The 18375-nt window shown below is 44.8% G+C and overlaps 1 protein-coding gene across 3 annotated transcripts in view; it reads left to right on the forward strand.

Moving 5' to 3' along the window:
- CYTH3 (cytohesin 3) overlaps positions 1 to 615 on the forward strand; it is a 49142-nt gene extending 48527 nt beyond the window's left edge. For all 3 annotated transcript variants that reach the window (XM_057416872.1, XM_057416870.1, XM_057416873.1), the window contains one exon: positions 124 to 615. In XM_057416872.1, the coding sequence (XP_057272855.1) occupies positions 124 to 196 (73 nt within the window). In that variant the 3' untranslated portion in view covers positions 197 to 615. The remainder of the gene's footprint in view (positions 1 to 123) is intronic.
- The last annotated feature ends 17760 nt before the right edge of the window (positions 616 to 18375 follow it).

Genomic DNA, 18375 nt, shown 5'->3' on the forward strand with positions numbered 1-18375 from the left:
TCAGTGGTCTATGATCTCATTAAGAGTGTGGAGTCATGCACAGGGAAGAGAGCAAAATAGGTTTAGTTTTCAAAAACAGGTATCTGTTAACCAAACCGATGATTCCTTTTTTTTCTCTTCTAGAGCAAGTATTAGCAGGGATCCCTTTTATGATATGCTGGCAACAAGGAAACGAAGAATTGCGAATAAGAAATAGAACATGATCAGCAGCTTTTATACCTGCCTCAACCTATAAATGAGCATGCAGTTGAATGATAATGTAAAAATTGGACAAACTAAATGAAGACAAGAACTGTAATTTTTTATATATATGTACACTTTATTATAACATAAAAAACTTGGCAAGACCTTTCAGGGTAAACAGTTACTGGCAAATGATTTCAAGTATGCTTTAAATCTCAGAGGATGATTATACTGGAACTTAATTCAACCAAAAACATGAAAGCTTTGTTTTTACTTATATTAGCTACAGCTCCAGTTTACTTGGGTTGGGAGGGAAAGAATTTGAGCCTAATAGTAAAATGTCCTATAGCTGTTATTTGAGCATGTGTCCCACAAAAGGAGGAGCGATTGTAAGACTTCCATCTCTCATTAAAATGCAGTACGGAAAGTGGAGTATGGTGTGATTTAGCACTTAATTCTTCTGCAAGCAGGAACCCCACAATGTCAGTATTAGTTCTCATTTTTGTGTGTTATGCAGTAAATGAACAACTGCGTACAGCTTTCATTTAGGATTAGCTCTCCTACCTTTATGGAAATACCTTTTCTTCATCAGAAATGCAACTCTGTGGTAGACTGGCAGCTACAGCGTTAACTAGTTGTGCCAAATAGTTTGGTTGATAAACACTAAAATATAAAGAGGTCCCCGCAGCAAAGGTTTGAGTCGGTACGCGTAACACTAAATACAGATGGGGTTTGATACTTGCCAGTAGGCTAATTCTCATTCCTGTCTGCTCATAAGCTTACTATAAGCAGTGAGATTTTAATGACTGATATAATCTGCTTTTTTATATAGTAACATTCTTCTCATGTTTGAGATATGTTGTAGTTTAATTAACACTAAGTCACTATTAATGGAGAAAAGTGACAGGGTTTGCATGAGTTTAGGCTTTACATGTGAAAATATGCCAAATCATTTCAGATGCATTTAGTGTTTTTAAAGGAGAAAACCAGGAAGGTAAAATCTTTCAGTAAGATAACACCCCGTGATAATTAATCAAGCAGGATTCATTCCTCTGCTTGTTAACAAACTTTAAACATACAGAAAACTTCAGTATTTTTATTGCATTCCTTAAGGTGATTTTTCAGATCTGTGCTTCAGCAGGGGAGGTTGAAAAAACGAATAGACATCCTTATTTTACTTTAATAACTTATACACTGATTACAGAGTATTCCCCACAAGCACATCTCTTTTTCATAATTTGTGGAAGACCTCTCAGTGGTTCTATTTATAGTATTTCAGTAGCACACGAATTGCTATGGCAGATTTTCCCACAGTGCTTTTCTACTCCCAGTGCATGTACTGTTCAGAAGGGAAAGCCCCTAGTTCCATGCTGGACGCACAGGGTGGCTTTTTTGGACTGCTTCCGGTAGCAGGCAGTTTTTCACAGACTTGTTGAACCTGAGCCGTGCCTGCTGTGCCAGTGACCGCTTTGGGGACCCAGTGCTTTATCAAAGCAATTTTGCTTGGTGGAGTTGCAGAGCAGCTCGGCATACAGCACAGGGAAACGTGCCGTCCTGGCAAAGCCACAGACTTACCAAGGCGATGTGTTTGAAATCCCCTTTTGACTGTCAAGGCGAGGCTGGTTGGTTGTTCCAGTCTTGCTGATGTGCCCTGTTTTGCATGGGGTGTCATCCTGCCAGCGTTCTGCTTTATTGCATGTTTGCCATAAAGGCTGAGAGGAAAAGAACAAAGTAAACGTTTCTACACCTCAGATTTTCCCCAGAGCGTGTGGAATTGTGGTCTGCTTGGATGCCTGTTCAGATACAAGTACTTTCAAGGGAGTGAAACTCAACCAGCGGAGGTACAATCCTTGAACAAGTGTCGGCGTGGAGATACCTTTGCTTAATGGAACACATTTAAACTCTTTCTAGAAATGATTTGGAGTCGTATGTCCTGCGTTTGCAAAGCAGCGTGATCTCAGAGCTGCTCACATCACCTGTTTCGAGTCTTCTGTTCCGCAACTTCAGGTTTTGTTTTTGAGCAATGCGTGCATCAGTTTGAGCTCTGTACAAGTAGAGCTGTAATGCAAATAAGCCAGAATCAGTGGTACCAAGAAGTGCAAGGGTGTGAAAAGCAGCCAGTAAGGTATTTCTGGAGAAATGTGAGATTACAAAAGCGGGACACCGACCAAACCCTAAGGCCATACGTGAAGACTAAAAGGTGAAAAGTTCAAGAAGAGGAAGACTCATTGACTTCCTCTTGAAGACCCCTACCCACAGGAGGAAGACTCATTTACTCCATCTTGAGACCCCTGCCCATGACCAGAGGGGGCACTGCGCAGGTGCACAGAACCTTCTAGCTCATTATACGAAGCAGGGACAGGACATGAATATATATAGGCATATTGTGCAACCTTATGAATACATATAACTTTGGAGCATAAACGTAGAGGGAAACAACACCGAGGCACGCATGACTTTGAGGAATTATCCCCGTGCGTCTCAGCGCTGACTAAAAAGCATACCTGCTTTACAACTTTAACGAGTTGTGGAGTCAATCCGCACATCAGCATGTTCTCACATGCCAGTTCAGCTCTGCAAATTCTAATGGGACAATAGCACAAAGTGTTAACGTTGAAATTTGTGCTGTTTTCACAGTATTTCACATGAATTAGGAACATTTTAATGCTTCTGAATACTAAACACACCATAGGTGAGACGTTCTAGATGGAACAAACAACTCACTGGTTCAGGCGATCCATTTGTTTTAGCAAAGAAAATCTCAGGTGGTTTAGGAGGTTGGGCGTGGCAAGCAAAATCGTCCAGATCTAGCGTTCGTCCAGATCAGCAACATCCTCCCTGTGTTTGCTGGACCAACCTAATGACCTTAGTCCGTCCCCCCCTCCCAGGCCCCTGTGGGGATATTCAGGGGCGGGGTTCTCTGCAAGGAGTTCCTTTTTCAGAGCTAATTGCAAGTAGTTAGCCTGATTTTTCTCTTTGTCTAACGGTTAACTACCTGGTCCTGCAGGGCTCGGAGCAGGTCTTGTAAAGTTTGTATGAACTGAACTGAGATCCAGCTCTTTGTTGTTCTTCGCCAGCCTCCGGTGCAGCAGCCAAGATGGCGCCCGGTACGGCCCAGACAACCGAGTTACCCTTTCCGGGCCGCAGTTTCACATCCTTTTGCAGGGCGCTTATTCGGTCTGTTAGACTTTGCGAATTACACCGATTTTTCTCGGCCCGTTCTGCCCCTGGCAGAGAGGGGCGAGCCTTCTGTTGCTCTAAAAGGCCACACAACACATCTCTGCCCTCAGGGGCAGCTTCACTGCTATCCATTTCGGAACGGGACGATCGCCTCAGGGAGGCAGCGTTTTGCTTCCACAAAACGCACCTCTGAAGTCCCTAAGAGGCACGCACCTCATGCAAACCAAGTTAGATACAGCAATAGGTTGGGGGTGTCGTCTCCGGGAGGCAGGAGGCACGTCTGTTTCAACAAAATCCACCCCTTACGTCCCCGAGAGGCACACACGTAATAGCTTTTTACTTTCATGAAAAAAGAGTCCAGCTGCCACGCTAGGAGACTCGCAGTTCTTTATCACAAAAACCGTGCCAGTTAGGCACACGAAGTAGAGAGGCACTCGAAGCTCCCATTGCCCCGCTGTCGGAGCCCAGTAACGCTTCCTGCTACTACTGGCGACCCCGAGCCCGGGGACCGCGAGTAGCACGGAGCAGCGAGAGCGGCGCCGGGGTCTGTGTCCCTCCGAACTGGGGTCCGAGTTTGTCAGCTGCGGGGTCTGCTGCTCTGTCCGCCCCGGGGTCGGGGTCTGTGTCAGTGACTTCTTGTGTTCCAGTGAAAGCACGTAATTGGCCAGAGGAGGCGCGGAAGTTACACACTGCAGAGCAGCATTAAGGTAACACGTATTGCCCAGGTTCTGCAGTCCAGCTCCAACGTTCAGTGGCTGTTGGCAATCCATGCAGGTTTTCTCAGGTGGAAAAAGAATTTTACGTGGCGGGGCAATTCCGTCGTTAACAACTGCAAGAAAATCAGATTTCAAAAAATATTTACTGTTTCTGTAACTCGTTTACTGTCATAAAAAAGAATCCAGCTGCCAAGCTGGGAAACTCGGAGTTACTCCAGTTAAGGAAGATCTTAACTGGAAGCCAGTTCGGTACACGAAGTAGAGAGGCACTCGAAGCTCTCATTCCCCGCTGTCGGCGCCCAGCAACGCTTCCTGCCACTACTGGCGACCCCGAGATCGGGGACCGCGAGTTGTACGGAGCGGCGAGAGCGGCCCCGGGGTCTGCGTCTCTCCGCCCAGGGGCCGGAGTTTGTGACCCCCCAGGGGTCTCGCTGTCCTCCCCAGGGGCGTGTGCCCGGTGTTTCACCGCGGTCCGAGGGTCTGCTTCTGCGGGGTCGCGAGATAAGCTCTCAACGTCGGTTAACGTCCAGTCCGAAATGGAACTGTCCGGCCTTCCGTCACCAGCGCTACGCATCAAGCACACACCCGCTCACCCCCTGCTCTGCCTGTCCGAGGGGTTTTGGTCCCTAAGAGCGTTGTGGCACCGCTGATCTCACGGACCGGCGCGGCACGCAGCATGGCCGCTCTCGGGAGCGGCAAGAGCCCAAACACAGCCAAACCAAACCAAACCGAAGCCGACGCGGCAGGCGAGGCCGGAGCAGGGCTCCGAGGGATCCCTCGCTTCACGTCTCCTCGCCCTTCTCACTCCACCTCCCGCTCCGACCCAGCCCCGCTCGCTAATTCCGGCCCGCGGCAACCGGTGTTGCGGGGGCAGGCGCAGCGCCGAGCCGCCTCAGCCCCCTGCCGCCCCGCCCCGGTCCTGCCGGTCCAGGCGCTGGTGGCGGCCGCGGCGGCGGCGGAGCTGGGTCCGTCCGCTCCATACTGGGGACGTCGCCCAGCTCCGCCGCGCCAGGCAGTTCCACCCCTCCGCTGCCCCGCAGGCAGGAGGGTAGCGGCCGGGTGCCCGACCGGCGCCACAGCGGCCACCAGAGCTGAGCCGAGCCGAGCCGAGCCGAGCCGAGCCGGCTGCTCCCGCCGGTCTCTTTCCCTTCCTTTTGCCGTGCCGGCTCCGCTCAGCATCTGAACTGTGTGGCCGCTTCCATCAGCCACGGTGCCTGTGCAGTGCAGGCAGAGAAATGTACGGGAAACTTCAGCTCAGCCGGACTGACTTAAAACTGACACTATTCTGACAAAATAAGCTTTACGTTGCTTCACATTTTGAACATCTCTTACGCCTACACAGAGAGCGCACTAATCGTAATGCCCGTGACCTGTGTAGGGGAGTGCAAGGCATTTAACTTCTTCCTATACTTTTGACTGGTTTAGAAATAACCAGAGTTGGCCACCTGCTGGCAGGAGCATTCACTAAAGCCAAACCAGTCCTAGAGCAGATGAGTTTCTTCTGACTGCAAAAGAACTCTCCCTCAGCCCGCTTCTCTGTATTTTTAAGCCTGTGCTAACAGAAAACAATCATAAGGAAATAAACCGGTGGCAGGAATTTAACATACTCTCCAGTTTCCTGATGTGCTGCTTCTTTTTCTTCCGTTTGCGATTGTCACTGTCAATGCAGAACACAAGGCCATCCAAATCCTGAAGTCTGAGGGAAACATGCAGGTTAAAAATAGGAAAACGGACACAGCATTTGATGCGTGTGTGGAATGTTACTTATTTTATCACAGGTGATGGCGTGCTGTGTGTCAGCTATTTTGTAGTAATTTCTGCACATCTGACTTTAGATGCAACAAACATAAGACCTCAGATTAAATAACAGTAAATCTTGGTTTGTACGCAAATCCTTACAGGGGCTAATTGTGGAATATGTGGAATTAAAAATATATAATTGTTGTAACCTAATCAAGAACAGTGCGCAGATGTGGTTCTGTCCTGGGTTCAGCAGGCTGGGCTTAAACCACGACAGGTTCTTCGCTTTGTGCTCCAGATCTAGCATTCTAACGCTATTCAGCAACATCCTTCCTATGTTTGCTTGACCAACCTAATGACCAGCCTAATGACCAACCCGTAGTCAGATTATCCTATATAAATCACTTAGAAACAATGGGAAAAGGGCAGGCATGGGAAACATTCAGAAAAGAGTTAGGAACATAATTGCGGATTGTGCTGGAATCCCTGCTTACTTGTAATCCTTCTCTTGGTATTTATCATCTATCTCGTGGCGTTTCTTTTCCACTTCACTTTTGCTTCCTTCTGCGTCACCGTATTTCCTCTTGCCAAGCCTCAGTTTCTCATTTTCCCAGAAAGAGTTGTCAAATTGTGCACGAGCTGAGGCAGGTGGAGGTGCGTGCCCTTCCCGAGAGTGTTTTTCAGACTGCTGCTGAGGTACTGAACAATGACGGAAGTTTCCGCTGTGGCTGCTCAAGTGATGCACTCTTTCCTCTCTGCAGTGAGTGTTGTGAGCCCATCTGCTCTTGCAGGGATCATCGCTCTGTGATTTCGAGAATTGACTCCATTTGTGAAAGTCTTTATCAAAATGAAAGGACTTCCTCTCTCTACCATCTCCTTTTCTATGAAGAGAGTCGTACGGCTTGTAATATCTGCATTTTTCCCATCTCCGTGCTTCGACGGTATGTTTCCATGCTCCAGGTTCTCTCTCCTTTGGAATGATAATACTGATTCCTGTCTTGTTCCGTTCTTTCTCTGCTTCGGGATCTGTAACGAGAGTATTTTCCTGAGCTTTTGCCATTATTTGGACTGTTTCTTTCATTATGGGAAGGTCTGTACTTGCCTTCATTGCAGTAGTTCTGCTTAGGACTCTCCAGAACTTTATCCAGCTTTGTAATAGAAGAGTCATTAACAGGTGGTAGCTCTGCATAGTTACTATTTTCCGTCACTACAGTTTCCATCAGATGATCACCCTCGGACTTCTGAGGTGCAGGGACACTGCACAAATTAAAACACATTTTTCACTTGAAAAAGTTCCCCTAAAAGATAAATGTTAGGAGCAAAAATCCCTTGAAGTAAAAGATCTGGTGGCTACTGGTAAACCCTGTATGTTTCTAAACTCCCTTACACAGTTTGGAAACTGTAGCTTTCTAAAGGGACTCTGTAAGGCAGTCCCTTTAGAAACCGACTCTTACACATTCAGCAGTGCCCAGAGAAGATGTTTTTCTTCTCTTGAGCTTGCAAGTAGTACATTAAAACCCACACCCAACACATTTGTCTCCCTCTGCTCACTGCTCTGCATCGTATCAATAGCCAAAACCACTACCTTCGCTCTCCCCCAACTAGAAAGAAGTCAACTCATTCATTTCCCTCTCTCCACAAAATGGGAGGGCACGAGGTGGGAATTTACATTCACACATCCTAGGATGGGAAAAAAAAAATAGAAAAAGAATTCCGATCGTAAAATAAAAGGAAAATAATTCTATGAAGAAACAGAACCATTCTGGGAGGCATCTGCCTTTAATTAATATCAGAATAATACATGCTCGGCGCTGACATCTGCAACCCTACAAGCACAGTGTGGAATTTGCTGTACTGGTTTAAAGCTTTCTATTCAATAGTACTAGTAGATGGGTAAAACAATGATAAACTTGTATGAAATCTTGTTTTCATCAGAGTGTACTCAATTTACCTTGTTTTCTCTGACAACCTGTTCAGGTGGCTGTAGGCCCGGGATTCTAAGATTATTTCTTGAGGAATGGGTGACTCAGCTACAGGTATCTACAATTAAAACGCAGACGTTAACAGACCCAAAAAACCCCAAAAAACCAGTAGAAAACTAATGGGCCAATCGCACAAAGTGTTAACGATGAAGTTTAAATTTGTGCTGTCTGTTTTCACAGTATTTCACATGACTTAGGAACATTTTAATGCTCCTGAATACTAAACACACCATAGGTGAGAAGTTCTAGATGGAAGAAACATAACTCGCTGGTTCAAGCAATCCATTTGTTTTAGCAAAGAAAATCTCAGAAGTTTAGCAGGTTGGACTTGGCAAGCAAAATCACTGAGTTTCAGTTTGGTGCCATTTTTTGCTCCCTGCAAATTACCTTAAACATATGAAGAGGAAGCCGTGGTCCCGTAAATCCAGCCTGCTTACTATTAGGCCCCCGCTGACCAAGGAATGAACGGGGATAAGAAGTTGCTGGTAAGTAAAAACCACGTTCTCCAACTGTCAAATCGTAGCGCCTTGAGAAAAAAGCAGTGATATCACTTTAGAGTTTTTCTTTCAATCTATTCTTGGATTAAAACCCCATCTGTAATTTTATAAGAACAGATGACGTGACACAGAAGCCATATAGAAAAGACTCAGCCAAGACTACAAACTAAAAAACAGACAATGGTCTCCCTACAATGACTATTCTTGTCAGAGCCACATCTCACCCTTACGCCATCTATGGTGTTATTTCTCCTCTTCTAAATTACCCTGCTTTTGTTTTATACCAAAATGCTAATTTTTAGGGGAAATTTCATTTCTATAGCCATAGATGAAGAATGTGACTTGTATTAAGAGTTACTCTTCTATGCTAAGCCAAATTGTGAGACCTACAGTGCTAGTGTTAGAAAGAGTGAAATTTTACGTTAAAATAATTATATAGAGCAATAGAAATGACTATATTTGAAAAGTTTTCGAATCAATAGTAGACTTCTGTATATTAGAAGAATGTTGTAACTTTGCTGTTCTGTATCTTAGTTACTTTATAACCAAACACCACAATGGTAGCCTTAGCAGTAGAAACTAGCATAACCACAAGACGAACACAGGATGTCTGGCCTAAGACTTTGTGGTTTAGAACAAGGAACTGTGCGTCTTGATAATACAGACATTCATAATTTTTTGTATTGCTTAAAAGGAAGCTTTGTCAAAAAATAGAAACCATGTATCTTAATCTGCAGAAAATTTAATCTCTGCAATATTGGTAGCTTTGCGAAATCATTGCAACATAAAAGGACAAGCCAAGTGAGGAAGTGAGAATGCTGGCGTCCACAGAATGGTTGGGGCCTGTCCAAAGAACGGAAAGGTGAAAAGAACAAGGGGAGGAAGACTTCTTACTTCATCTGAGGAACTCCTTACTTCATCGGGTCGACCACCAGAGGGGGCTGCGCAAGAGCAGAAGAGGCTGATGTCGTAATGGACTAATAAAGTAATCCTTGATGCATATGTATTAGTTAATGTAGCAACACATGTTGAATATGCATTAATTGCGAAACTTTTATGCATAAATTGTGAACGCGATGTGACGGGGTCAGAACCAGGTTTGGGTGCGTACCCCTGGTTCCCGGCACCTCAATAAAGCACCTCATATAACCATTCTGGTGGTTATGTGTTTGTCTCGACGCTAACACTAGGATTAGTGAGGTTCAGCTGTACTGCCCTTTTCAAACACCTAAATTTTGGAGTTGCATCCAAAGCAAATACATTAGAAACCCTCCATCCTAGAGCTGGTAGCAGAGCAAAAGCAGAGTCACTCAGACTTGCTGTACACTTGAGGCACTCTTGGCCCTTTAGTTTTAATATCCCTGAAAGGGAGCCTAAGACTTTTCTTTGTTGAAGCTGGCATGAAAGGTGGCTGCACTTCAAACTTGAGTAGTTTAACAAATATAGTAATGAGTGTTTTGTTAAAGGTCAGTGTATGTTTTTGAAATGTCATTATAGTTCACTGCAGCTTTCAGTATAGACAGGGACAGTGCTACCTGTGGATTTGAGAGTCCATTTGAAGTGAGGCTGTTTCAGTCATACAATTATGCTTTTTATTTTGTATTCTATATACAGTGCCTTACACAGTCAAGGAAACAAAGCATAAAAATACAATTGCATGTGACAATGAAAAGGAATGAAAGTGCTCTGTTCCATTAACAGCCTTAGGTTAAATATTGTCTGACAACTCTCTGCAAACAGGTAGGCTGATCATCACAAGTCCAGCTCTGTTCTGTGGGCATGCAGGTCTTCTGCTCAAGTCAGTGGACTTGAACTAATGCTAATTGTCAAGCATGCTGTGTATCAGTAACATTGGGCTGGGACTTATCTGTCACAGTCCTAACTTCACTTAATGAGCCTTGTTAATGAGCTATTTTTAATACAACAGATTTCAGGGTATATTTTCCAAATGTTAATGTAAATTCCATGCAAGGAGAGCATTGGAGTACTGAGAATATAACCGTTAGGAAGGCTTTATGCTGCTGTTACAGTGTCAAAGTGCAATGAAACTATGAATTTCATATTGGAGCTGTTTATTTGCAAGTCACTCTTACTATCTATTATTAGTCTGATAAGGGTTAGGATTGAAGTGATTACTTAGGCTGTTGCCCATCAAACCACCTACTATATTTAAGTCCTGTTGACTTGGCACTTGGACGGACTATTTAGTATTTCTGCAAAAGCTAGGAAAGTGGTGTTCAAATAAGAGGATTTATATACTTGCCAGCATATTGTACTTAACTGTGTGGGCTTTTAGCTCTTCTGAGCCAAACAAGGCTGGTATTTTAATACTCCTCCCTCTCTATCTTTCTCCTCATTCCTAAGTGTGGGAAAAGATCAGTGCATCTTCAGGCAGTAAAGTATTTCCTTATTTCTTGTTGCTGGATGGTTTGAACTTCCAATCCAGGATGGTTGGAATTTACAAAGGAACATTAAGTCTGTCACAGGAACACTCTAAAGGAGAAATACTAGCCAACATTCCCATAAGTTCAAATACTTCTCACAGAACTTGCATATATGTATGGAGAGTTGAGTGAGTGAGAGAGGGTGTTTAAAATACTTACACCCTGTCGTGGTTTAAACCCAGTCAGGTAATTCGTTCGCTCACTTCCCCCCCTTTCTTGCCCTCCCCCTGCTCTCGGAGGGATGGAGAGGAGAATTGAAAAGAATGCAACTCCCACGGGTTGAGATAAGAACAGTTTAGTAACTAAGGTATAACACAAATCACTACTGCTACCACCAATGATAATAATGATAAAGGAAATAACAAGGGAAGAGAATACAACACCTCAGCACCAGCTGACCGATAACTCGGCCCCCAAGCCCGACCAAGCTCCGACCGATACCTCCTCCAACCCTGCAGTCTCCCAGCCCTTCCGGCTAACTCCCAGTTACATCCTGGGCATGACGTGCTGTGGTATGGAATAGCTCTTTGGTCAGTTTGGGTCAGGTGTCCTGTCTCTGCTTCCTCCTGGCTTCCCCTCCCCCTGGCAGAGCATGAGGCTCACAAAGTCCTTGGCCAAACCAAAACATCTCTATCAGCTCTGTTCCCGAGCTGAAAGTCAAAACACTGCACTACACCAGCTACCAAGAAGGAGAAAAATGACTGCTACTGCTGAACCCAGGACACACCCTTACTAAATGTAAGTGACGGAAGAGCTTCACTCTTGCTCTTTCACTCCTCTCTGGGTAGGTGAGACAGAAGTTGCACACAGTGCCAGCCATCCAGGCCAAAGGGATGCATGTTCTTGCCTGGTTCCTGTCCCTGTTTAATATTGTCTGCTTACAGAAAGACTGTCAGACAGCCCATGAGAGGAGATTTGCCCTAGCCTCTGTGAGGATTAACTCTATAGTTCTCCTGGGGTGGTTCAATTATGCTCTACTGGTGGCCATCACAGGGGAAGTTTGAATGAGAACTCCTGTAACTTAGTTAAGGAAAACATGGCGTGTTTTCTTTGCCCCCTACTCTGTAAATAATTTATCTTGGAGCCCAGCCCACACGCATTCCTTTCTTCTTGTACAAGTGCTGGTGTTTCTCAGTCCACTGTGGAAGCGCGCTAACTGTGGAATTTTTAAGCTCACTTTACAAATGCAAAGGGTTCCTTTACTGCATTCAGGCCTGATGGCCCTCTCTTCTGACACACACGGAAGGGTGAAGCATGAATGACAGTGCAGCAAGAGGAGGCATAAGAGAGTCAATGAACCTGTTGCCTGTGGAGTCAGCCTTGGGGTCTCTACGGCTTACGTCCTGGCAGCTGCTTCAGGAACTCTCACAAAGTTGCTTGCTCCAAATCTCCTTTGAAAGACTTGGGATGTCGAGACTCCCCCAGGATGTAGGGATTAGCACCATGGGAGTTGCTATTTATTGAGGCTTGTTTATGTTTGAAGTAAGGGCCAGTGAACTCTATCTTTGGGGTTGGATATGCTGAGGTCCAAGTTGAGAATGGTGCGTCTTTCCTACTAGGGTAGGAAAGGCTCCTGCTGGGCTGGTGCTGTTCTGCAGGGAGCCAAAAGAAGGGCTGAGGACATGAGGCCTTGCCACCGTTTCCCAGTTCCCTTTGCTAAGGATTTCTCAGCTTTACTGCAGTGTTTAATAATTAAAACCAAACCCACACTAAACAACCAACACCCTCAGCTGAGGGATGGCCTCATTGTCTCCAGTAAAAACATCTGGTCTGGGTTGACCTAGTTTTATTTCTTCAGCCTATCCCTATCAAAAACTGTGGTGATGGCACAACACTGAAAGCAGCTCTTAGTAAAAGGACGTGGTGAGAAACTTTAAAGCAGCAGTGACTTATAAACATGCAAAGGCCAGGGCAGCAGGAGCGAAACTGCTCTGTGGTTACCCGCTAGTAACTGAGAATTTCCAGCTTTAGCTCCTGGTAAATGCTGATGACAGAATGAACTACATAATGAAAAATCTGTTTAAAATGCAGAAGGAAATAGTTCATGTGGGCAGATCCTGAACTTGAATAAATTCACTTGTTTTGGTGTCTGTGGAGTTCATTAAGCAATGCCCGCTCCCTTCAGCAAAAGATAAAGGTCAAAAGGAAATTCAGGGAAAAAGATTAGAACCCTTCAGCTGTGATTTCACATATGAGCTATGGCCTAAAGATTTTGAGTGCTGTTGCTTGAGACAGGTGTTAAGGGTTTTATTGCTATATCTTTGGAAGTGGGCCGCAGAAAATATATGGACTCAGTCAGAGATCAGTATGATCAGACAAAAGCCGTTTATTACAAAGCCTTAACCCCTTAAATATTGTTTCTTACATGCACTTACAGTGATTTGGCATATTATGATTGGATACATGTCTTGAAGATCCTTAGTGACTAACATATAATTGGTTAAGCATAGGTGTGAGAACCTGACCTCGAAAGCTTGCCAACAGTCCACAGTTCTCATTAACTCGGTGAATTCCAGCTTCTTATCTTGCTTGTTTAGGCTTCCTCTGGCCTCTCATGGCCTTGCTGTATCTTTCAGGATTATTCAGAATTTATGTACCAAGTATCCATTCTCCTGTGAGAACACTGTCTCCACATCTCCCCCTTTTTTGTTTTATATATGTTTTGGATGACTCTACTTGAGCAGGGGATTTGGGCTTGATCATATCTCCAGTATATGCCGACTGCAGGCTGCTGGGCCTGCCCCTTTTTTTCTGCTGTATGGCTCTCTGGTAACAGGGGAGGCCATCCTTCACATCAAGGTCTGGCATGGCATGTGTCCCCACCGCTCCACGCCTGCTGGGTTGCAGCCAACAGCGGAGCTAAAGGTTCTTCTTAGTGGCAAACACAGAGGCCAACCCAGTGAAGTGCCTCCTGTTTTAGGCAGCCTTGCCTCAGGGATTGCTGGCCATGTGCTTTTGTAATAGTTATTTGCTGAATTAACGTGTCATTAAAGTAAATGGCTTCTGGAAATCTAAAGAGTGGAGATAAAGATCCTCCTCCTTACAGAGTGCATGTGAATAACCATAGGTGCTTTTCTTCATTCACAGTGTTGACATTTGGTTACTTTATGGGAGAAGGAATCAATCAAGCTAGTGATGAAGTCTGCAGCTTTTATTAAAACTGAAGTAGGTTGTGTGTTCTAGCAACTGAATAATTTGGGTTTCTGTTTGTTCCCTAACAAGATGGTACAGAGCTGTCTCTTGGTGTGGTTTGGAATAAATCAAGCTGGTTCCTTTTAATTTGAATGTATTTGGGAGTATTTATTTGACTTCTTGACAGTTGCTGATTCTGGAAAATGGGCAGTTTTGTTGGCATTAAAATGACAGAAAATTATTGATGTCTCATGTACTGTTAAACATGCCACTGAGCTGGTGTGTTAGAAAGGAGATGAAAACGTAATTGTCCTGTTGTTTAAAACCTTTGTGAAGTTTGTTGTGCTCCTGAGCCATGTTTCAGTGAAAAAAATACCCACAATGGTCCAAATTACTTCTTTCCTCCTTGGTGGCTTAAAACAAAAAGTTAACTTGAAAGTCTCTGAGTTTCAAACTGTGATGTTGTTTCATCCATGAGCAGAGGACTGTTACTTGTCTGGGATTTTGTACCAAAGTATTTTTTGCATGTGGGGTGATCTAATAAAAGGCTTGAAAACTTTTCATCTGCTGGGGAAAATGGGGCCTGGAAGTAAATCCTGTAACTAAAATGATGGCTAGGCAGCACTGAGAGCACACTTTACTTTCAGGGCCTAATTAAGTATAAATATCTTAATAAAATTCTGCACAGAACTGTGTTAACCTAACTCAAGTTTGCAGCAAGATTTGCAAGTATAGACTGGTGTTAATCTCTTTAGATTCTAAAGCGAGATCATAAAAGTGAAAAGGTACAAGCTGTGTGAATAAGTATGCAGAAAGCTAGTATTTTTCTGGCTGTGCCTGATAAGTTGTAGCACAGATGATAAACAGCATCATTATTTCCCTCCTGTGGAGTGCATTCTCCATCTCAACTCATTTGAGGTCTCGAGCACAGTAATACTTATATATATATTTCATTTTAGGTGGACTCGTAGAAGACAATAGGAGATAAACAAGGGATTTATTTTCAAGGTGTATTTGAAATTATGGCAGTTCAACATGTAAAAAAGACAACATTGGAAACGTTAAATAAATGAAGTGGTGACTGTGTTATAATCAAGTCACACTAATTTCTGCCTTGTTCTCTTAGCAGCCAGTAAACTCCTAGATTGAAGGCATTACTGCCTAGAAGATTTGCAAAGTAAAGTTAGACCCAAGTTGTATCCCGAGGGGAGCCAGTAGAATGGCGACAGGCAGAATGGATTCCGTAATGATCAGGCTGCTATTTCAAGGCTCACTTTTTGCTAGTCATAAGGATTTCTAGCACTTGGAAATAGTTCTTATTTTAGTACTTCACAGCTCTTAAAGGCAGCCACCAGTCCATTTGCGCAAGGGATAATGCATTCCATCTACCAGCCAGTGCAAAATGCTTCTTTCACCTCATTGCCCCTGACCTACTGCCTAGCTGGAGTCTCTTCACTTGCAAACACCAGTATCTTTCAGTTTTTTTGAAGTCCAGTGTAGGCACTGGGGAATTTGCTTTTAGGTTGCATTACCTATAACTGTGATATGCATCACTGCACAGCACCACACAATTGTTAAGAATACCATTCTGTTCCTCACCTTGATCCTCACCTGCTGTAGACCAGCAGAGCTCTACTGTAATTGACAGGTGCTATGGTTAGATCCTAAACTGGGGATCCCAGCAATGTAAATAAACTGTGTACATCCATTCACGTTAAAACTTTCTTCCATATTTCAGCTAGATTTCTCCAGGCTGTACATCATGTAAACAGTAACACAGACTAGCTTTTCTTACAAGGAAAGTAGAGAAAATACTTTTCCTTATTTCTTTTTTCCTTTCCTTCTTGCCACTTGTATACTACTATTAACTGGAATTTAAAAAAAGCAAAATCTGATTGCGATAAAGCTTTGAAGCACCTGAAAAAAACCTGAACATTTTACCTACTTAGTAAATGATGAAAAAAATCTCTTGGTGTGATCTCCATTCTGTAAATCCTTCACATTTAAAGAAAATTGAGTAATTATTGGAGCCCTTTATGAACTAGCATCAAGTCCTGTCAGTCTCCTACAGAGTAACACAGACTAGGGCTGAGCACGATTTCACCCCACTGCTGAAGTTTGGGGCCAGCTTATCTTTAGAGCTGAATATGTTACCACCAATGCTATGTGGAACACATTATAGCTTGGTGTCCTGGGTTCAGCAGTAGCAGTCATGTTTGTTTTTTTTTTCCTTTGTGCTAGCTGGTGCAGTGCTGTGTTTTGACTTCCAGCCTGAGAACAGTGTTGGTGAAGTCAATGTTTTCAGTTGTTGCTAAGTGATGTTTACCCTGACCAAGGACTTTGTGAGGCTCATGCTCTGCCAGGGAGGAGGGGAAGCCGGGAGGAAGCAGAGATGGGGCGCCTGACTCGGGCTAGCCAGGGAGGTATTCCATACCACAGCACGTCATGGCCGGGGTGGGGGGGGACTGGGAGTTACCCGGAAGGACACGGGGGCTTCCGGGTGGAACTCGTCTTCTTGGCCGGTGGTATCGTATTCTCTTCCCTTGTTATTTTCCCTTATCATTGTTGTAGTTGATAGTTGCGGTGGTGATTTGTGTACATTGGTTGCTGGACTGTTCTTGTCTCAACCCGTGGGAGTTGCACTCTTTCGATCCTCCTCCCCGCGTTCCTCCGGGAGTGGGGGAGGGGGGGGGGGGGGGGGGACACGGACCTCGATTGTTGTCAGCTCGGCACCACTCACTGGGAGTGAGTGAACAAGTTACCTGACTGGGTTTAAACCACGACAGTTCTTTTTGGCGCCCAACGTGGGGCACGAGGGGTAGAGATAAGAACAGATCTGACTGGATTGGTAGTCACTCGTCACAATGCTGATTTATTGGCTCTCAAGGTTGTTCCTCTTGATCTCACAGTTTCAGTATATCGTATCTTACGTCCATCCGGTATTTGCTGTATTAGTGTTTTTCAAGTGTGGGGCTTGGGCTAAGGTTTTTGTCCCATTGTACTTTATGGTAATGACTTGTAATACAATAGAATCATTGATCATGAAACTGATCTGGCTTATGTTCCCAGTGTGGTCACCACCTTTATACTTTGGGAGGTATATGATGGAGGTGCTTAGCAATTACACATCTTTTTTCTCCTTCTCAGGTGCTCAACCTGTGAAGGAGACATTCTTTTACCCTCCCAGTCGTCCCCCCAGACCATTTACATTTGAGAGTTTTGAATTTTTTGAATGGCATTTTAATGCTGTTGAGACTTGTTTGCTGATGGTGATGGGAATCACCATGCTAACACGCATACAGAGTGTGTTTTGCCCACTACTGATTTCAAGAGTTAAGCAGATTCAGGTTTGGGTCTTGTCTGGGGTCAAACGACAATGTAGGAGGACCGAGAGATTTTCCCTGAGGCTGGACAGCCATGAGTGGCAGGGTGTGTGGGATAGTATGGGCAAGTATCTAGGTCAGTGGGCCCCTCCAGTACTTTGGAATTTCACTACCGAACAACTGCAAAATCCAGAAGAATTAGTAAAACACTTAAATGAGGTGTGTGGTCATTCTGGCCATACCAGAGATGGACAAATCACGGCAACGTGCTGGGGCTTGGCCTATGCTTACAGGGCCTTGTTCAACACTATCCAGCACCTTCAAAAGGAAAAGAATGTCAGCGGATCTGAGGGCAAAGCAACAGTCACTACTCAAACTTTGGCTGCAATGAACTGCGCAGCTACCCCAGCAGCAAGTACAGCAGCTGCTCAAACTTCAACTGCAACAGACAGCGCGGTTACCCCAGCTCCAAGCACAGCAGCTGCACCACCCCCAGCAACAAGTACAGTCGCTACTCAAACTTTGGCCTCAATGAACAGAGCAGCTACCCCAGTGGCAAGTACAGCAGCTACACCACCCCCAGCAACAAGTACAGTTGCTACTCAAACCACAGTGATAATCACTGCAGCCAAACCAGAGGACCAATTCGTACCAATATCGGTTGCCCCTGTACACAAGAGAACAAGCAAAAAGGAGGCAAAAAGGGTGAAGCGAGATGAAGAACCAATGAATTCACCACCCGGTCCAGAATCTGATCAGGAGTCATCATCATCACATGACGAAGAAGAAGAAGAAGAGGTAACTTCTTGACCTCGGACCTCAACTGAGCTGCGGAATATGCGAAAAGATTTTACCTGTCAACCAGGGGAGCACATCATCACCTGGTTACTCCGATGCTGGGACAATGGGGCCGATGGTCACGAACTAGAAGGTACAGAAGCCAAGCAGCTGGGATCACTTGCTAGAGAAGGGGGAATTGACAAAGCAATCGCAAGAGAGAAAACGTCCCTCAGCCTTTGGAGGCGGCTCTTGGCAGCTGTGAAAGAAAGGTTTCCGTACAAGGACGATGTTACGAGTCGTTCGGCCAAGTGGACTACTATAGACAAAGGCATCCAGTCTCTGAGGGAATCGGCCATCGTAGAGATGCTCTATCACATCAAGCCGAATAACGGGGATAC

Source organism: Pezoporus wallicus, unplaced genomic scaffold, assembly GCF_028554395.1.
Source record: "Pezoporus wallicus isolate ANWC-B61680 ecotype Strahan unplaced genomic scaffold, APGP_CSIRO_Pwel_v1 scaffold_7392, whole genome shotgun sequence".
Taxonomy (NCBI): Eukaryota; Metazoa; Chordata; class Aves; order Psittaciformes; family Psittacidae; genus Pezoporus; species Pezoporus wallicus.